The sequence below is a fragment of the Lactuca virosa genome, chromosome 1, assembly GCF_052849685.1.
Source record: "Lactuca virosa cultivar CGN04683 chromosome 1, Lactuca_virosa_CGN04683_v6, whole genome shotgun sequence".
Classification (NCBI taxonomy): domain Eukaryota; kingdom Viridiplantae; phylum Streptophyta; class Magnoliopsida; order Asterales; family Asteraceae; genus Lactuca; species Lactuca virosa.
Genome location: NC_136426.1, coordinates 78934563 through 78940562, shown reverse-complemented (window position 1 = coordinate 78940562; position 6000 = coordinate 78934563). Strand labels below are relative to the sequence as shown.

The following is a 6000-nucleotide window of genomic DNA, read 5'->3' as shown; positions in this document are numbered from 1 at the left end:
ATTTGTGCTGTACTGTGTGTGATATTTTGGGAAACTCACTAAGCTTTGTGATTACGAATTGTGGTTTAATCATGTTTTCTTATATTAAAGGAGGGACAAGGCTCGATTGCATCGCATCAATGAGGACTTGTGCACATGTTAACTTTTAATGATACTCTGATAAATGTTTTAAGATATTGTAGTTGTGATTTGAATAAACACTTAATGTTTTAATTGAAAATTTTGGGTTGAAATTTGGGGCGTTACAGACTTCATCCGCCATTTTTGTTTGATGAGATCTAAGGGAATGAAAGGAACCGAGGGAAAGAAAGGGGGATGTTGGAGGGATGAAATAAAGACGTTTATTATTATTACTTTTATAAATTAAAATTGATAACAAATAAAAGAAGAATAAAAAAAGAAATTATTAAGGGTAAAATAGTATTTTTATGTTCGGAGGGATGAAACGTACAAAATTAAATAAAAGAAGAGACAATCCGAATTAATTTTAAAAAATAAGGACTGGACGTGTCATTTGACACAGTCACAAGAGAGTATTTCTGTAATTTACTCTATTTATTTTATAATTTATGATCAAATAATTTGGTTTGAATATTTATTTACTGAACTTTTATATTATTAAAGCTTATATTAATAAGATTTAAATACATATCATAATTTTTCAGAATAAATGAAGTAATTATAATTCATTATTATTATTATTATTATTATTATTTAAAAAGACAGTAACATAACATGTGTGGTGGTGTGGACTGTGGAGGTGTGACGAAATTCAAAGTTAGGGTTTCAAAATTCAAAACCATTTTCAATAATCACGTGACTTGCACATGATCAACCAATCAACGGTACGCATAAAAGGCATTTGATCCAACGGTGAAGATGAACGCGTCAGCTCAAAGCTAACATTAAAGACCAAATTTCGGTGAATATTTATTTGTGCGTATTCTCTGAATTTAGGGTCTCTCACTCAACGCAGAATCCCAGCCTCTTATAACAACCCTCACACTCGCTCTACTCCGCCTCTCTTCCCCTCTTCTCGAACTATAAACACCATTTATAATGGTATGCTCTTTTTCTTCTTAGATCTGCTGTTATTCGGTTGTTTTAATCGATCTATTTCATAGTCGTTTTTATTTTCTCGATGAAAAAACGACGAATTTGTATTGGTTGATTGGAAACGTTTAATTTTATGGGTTTTGTGTTGTAGGCGTTGCCGAATCAGCAAACCGTTGATTACCCGAGTTTCAAGCTTGTAATTGTCGGCGATGGTGGAACTGGTAGAAGTTCTTGATTTATTTTTATTTTTGCTACTTATCTGAATTTGTTTTGTGAAAGTTAATTTGTTAAGGATTATGATATTGATCTTGTGTGTTAACAAGGTTTTGTGATTTTAGTACGATCCTCATTTTATGTTAGAGGTTAGGGTTATGGTTTATACAGCTTATATGTGAAAAATACATTTAGGACATAAATACCCCTGTTGTGTTGCTTTATAAAAACAGAACGTTTTAACTTTAGAAATAATGAATAAACCACTGTTCTTGAAAAAATGAAACATAAACTGCAGCACATTTGAGGAAGGAACATTTTTAACAGTTATTGCCATGTATTATGTTACTTATTGGATATTTTCTAGGTCTTTATTGCCTCACACATTGTTTTCTAGGTTTTATTTTCTACTGTTGGTTAATTTTCATAAAGAGTTTATACGCATTGTGTTTACATACAGTTTGATGTTAGAAATTAATTTGAATCTGTATGAAACTGACAACTAGCTCACATAGAGAACTCTCTATAGCAGTAGATGTTTTTTTTCTGTTGTCATGATCCTAAATCGTCATTGTTTGAATCATGTAGGAAAAACCACCTTCGTGAAGAGACATTTAACTGGAGAATTCGAGAAGAAATATGAACGTAAGTAATCATAAAAGTGCATTCTCTTATCTATCAAAGTTTTTCATTTCAACTCTAGTAATTAATAATTTTTTTTCTTTCATATAGCAACCATTGGTGTTGAAGTTCACCCCTTGGATTTCTTCACTAATTGTGGAAAGATTCGATTTTACTGCTGGGACACAGCCGGACAGGAGAAATTTGGTGGTCTTCGTGATGGTTATTAGTAAGTATCTAATCTGCCATTCTTTATGTATATCAAATGTCTAAAATGCCCTTTATTAACTATGACAATAAGCTTATTTACTAACATATTTGTATGATGTTTCAGCATTCATGGTCAATGTGCCATCATCATGTTTGATGTAACTGCAAGGTTAACTTACAAGAATGTTCCCACATGGCATCGTGATCTTTGCCGGTTAGTTTTGTGATAATTTTTTCTTGCATCTTTATTGTTTCTTGATGTATTGTTATATGGATGTTTATAGTGTTTGTGAGAATATCCCAATTGTGCTATGTGGAAACAAAGTTGATGTGAAGAATCGTCAAGTGAAAGCAAAACAAGTTACTTTTCACAGAAAGAAAAACTTGCAGTATTATGAAATCTCAGCCAAGAGTAATTACAACTTTGAGAAGCCTTTCCTTTACCTGGCTAGGAAACTTGCTGGGTAATGCATACTCATTTGCTACTTTGAATCTGTTTGACTATATTTTTAAGTAAAAAATGTTGCATGTTTTGATATAATCTTAAAATGTTGTTTTTAGTGACCCCAACTTGCATTTTGTTGAGTCTCCTGCTCTAGCTCCACCAGAAGTGCAAATTGACATTGCTGCTCAACAACAGTAAGACTTTGTTTCTTATTTATTTATTTATTAAGTTCTTTCTGAATAAGTTGTGTTTGGTGTGGAATGAGTGAGGAATGATGTTTTGAAACTTGGTTTTTGCAGGCATGAGGCAGAGCTTGCTGCAGCTGCAAGCCAGCCACTTCCAGATGATGATGATGATGCTTTTGAATAGAGAAGAGAGTCTATAAAATTCGAATGCTTTTGTTGAATTTGAAAAGGGTTTTGTGTTGTGGATTTTTGGATTATTGAGTATTATGATATGATGATATGATGATGTCTGAATGGTTTAAACAACTTTTGGTAGGAGATGATTTGTTTGTGAGAAGAATATGAATATTTTCTGTTGTGAAGCAATGTGCGGGTGTTGAGTTTTTTTCGGCTCCCAATTACTTCAAAATGTGTGGTATTGTTTGATTTGTTCATGCCATTAGTTTTTCTGTGTTCGTAGGACCTTGTTCAATCTGGTCAGCACTTGTTTTTGGAATGACAGACCCCAAGTCTTCTGTCATCAAACTACTTTTAAAGAAGTCAAAATTTCATTGTTTATGGTGTAACAGTTGGATGTTCAGATTTTTACTAAAAACCGCACAACAGAGTTTGTAGCACATTGAACGTGTGAGTATTATAGGGAAAATGACTTAAAAAGGCAATGAAGTTTCAAAAATGTACAAAAAAGACCATTGTTTTTTTTTTTAGTAAACAAAATACCATAAAGTATATTTTTTATACATAAAATACCAATGAAGTATACATGTGTTCAAATAAAGTCTTGTGGGTAACCTGTTACTGCAGGTAACAGAAAAATGTCTTAAAAAGGTAACAAAGTTTCAAATTTGTTCATAAAATACAATTATTTTTTTAGTATAAAAAATACCATTGAAATTTTCAAAATGTTAAAAAAAAAACATTGTTGTTTTTCAGAGCATCTTTTGTTAACTTCGTTGTTTCTGGATTATATAGAACATAGTCGTCGGAGATTAGTCATCGTCGTACCAGTTCACACCAGTTGTGTACTATCTTTCATCCCATCACTCAATCAGTTTGTATTTAAATCCATATTTAGGAATTCTCATGACATAACGTCACACTCGTTTCTCCTTTGTGTCTCTCTTGTGCCGCAACACTAATGAACGGCTAACCTTGATGTATAATATGTGCATCTATATAACGTATATATGTTTTAGGTTTGAGTCATATAATGTGATCGGGAAGCAAGAATGTTTAACTAATGTTATTACCCATTTACTTCTCTTGTTACCACAAGAACGATCGAGTGAAGGAATGAAAGAGATTTGTACAATTGTTGTGAACTGATATGACGGTTCATGATCCCATGTAATTGTGTTCTATATAATCCGACAACAACACAGTTAATAAAAAGTGTGATATTTTTTAAACATTTTGGAACTTCGTTACACTTTTAAGTCGTTTTCTCATTTACCCGAAGTACCTGGTTACTACAATGTTTTAGTTGAATATATGTGTACTTCGTTGGTATTCTGTGTACAAATAGTAACATTAATGATATTTTTTGTACTAAAAAAACAACAATGATATTTTTTGAACACTTGGAAACCGGGTAACCTACAATAGCCGGTAAAATGGTATTTTGTGTACTAAAAAAACAATGGTCTTTTTTGTACATTTTTAAAACTTCGTTACCTTTTTAAGTCATTTTCCCAGTATTATATTGTTTATGTGTATGACATTCTGGAGTAACCAAGTAGTAGGGTTAAGGGCATCACTAACATATTATTATTCACTTTTAGAACCAAAGTTTACACAAATGCTTTAACCCCATATTAAACCTAACTATTATGTAATGTTATTGAATAGTACAATATTAAATATAATATAATATTCATCAACATTATATTTTATATTATAAAAATTGGATAAAATAGGATATACCTAGAATATTAATGAGCTGGAGAGAATTAAGTGTTTGCATTGTCTTTTACGCTAAGTTCAATGTAAAAAATAATGTTAAGGTTGAAGATGGTCTAAGATAAATGTAAAAGATAATACTAAAGATTGAAGATGGTCTAACGGCATGATACATGAGGTTGAATATTTTGATTTGTTACAACAAAAGCAAGTCATTTTCTGAAGAGTGCAAGTAAGGTAGGATGTAAGGGTTGATGGTGTCCGTCCCTCCCAACCCGCTTAGCCTATCACATCATTCATCACTCTTTTGTCATTTCCTTCTAATATGGTACAAATGGCTAAGAAGAAAATAATAGAGGGGAAAGATTGAGGAATGACAATTTACATTTTGATATAAGGCTGATGGGAGTGGAGTTGCTACGCACCATCGCTAGAAGCTCGTTAGGAAAAGGAACACCGCCCCCTAGCTATCACTAGGGGGCTTGCTACGAAAGACTCGCTAAGCCCTTAACGAGAGGAGAGAGAGAGATCGTGGAAGACTTGAATGTGATTAGTTAGTTTACATTTGACCGGATCCTGATTGGTTGTGACTATTTTTTTTTTTCAAAATAGAATTTATTAAACTCCTTCCACTACCACTCCCTATAGTTTTCAATCTATACATGCTAAGATTATGTAACAATAAAAAAACCTGTGTCAATGTGTTAGGATAGCTACCACTTCTTCCGGCCTAAATGAATATGCATATGTCACAAGTGGGTAAGAAGAAAAGAAAGGTTGAGAAACTGCTTACTTAACAAGTGAACTTACCCATTTAAGCGGTGCCGATGCCGGTCGGAACGGTGTAGCCGACGCTATCGTTGCGACCCTAGCTGGCTAGCTCATACTTATAATTTGTCACATTTTCTGGTTTAACCACCAATTTTTGTCACATTTTCTGGTTTAACTACCAATTTTTCATAAGTTCCGAAGAAACCACCAATTTTTAGTAAAATGTTTCAGCACGACCACTTTATCTAATAGAACCTATTTTAGATACGAAAAAAACACTATATTTTTCTAAAAGTTCGGTTTAACCACCAATTTATGGGTGGTTAAACCGAACTTTTGATAAAATATAGTGTTTTTTTCGTACTTAAAATAGGTTTTAATAGGTAATAGTGGCCACGCTGAAACATTTTATCAAAAATTGGTGGTTTTTTCGTAATTTTTTAAAAATTGATGGTTAAACCGAACTTTTGAAAAAATATAAGCTTTTTTCGTCATTTTCCCTAATTTTAACTGTATTTGCGTGTTTTTTCTATTATTTTTTTTAAGCACAACATGTTTAAATTAATAGAACAAAAGATACCACACTTTAAGCACAAAATA

General features: G+C 32.3%; 1 protein-coding gene across 1 annotated transcript; it reads left to right on the top strand.

The window, feature by feature from the left end:
- The first annotated feature begins 938 nt into the window (after positions 1-938).
- LOC145148092 (GTP-binding nuclear protein Ran-3) lies at positions 939-3139 on the top strand. The gene is made up of 8 exons (XM_079075116.1): positions 939-1062; positions 1208-1277; positions 1858-1914; positions 2002-2119; positions 2225-2314; positions 2385-2564; positions 2662-2739; positions 2845-3139. The coding sequence occupies exons 1-8, from the start codon at positions 1060-1062 to the stop codon at positions 2912-2914; spliced, it is 666 nt and encodes a 221-aa protein (XP_078931242.1). The 5' UTR covers positions 939-1059; the 3' UTR covers positions 2915-3139.
- Positions 3140-6000: the final 2861 nt, after the last annotated feature.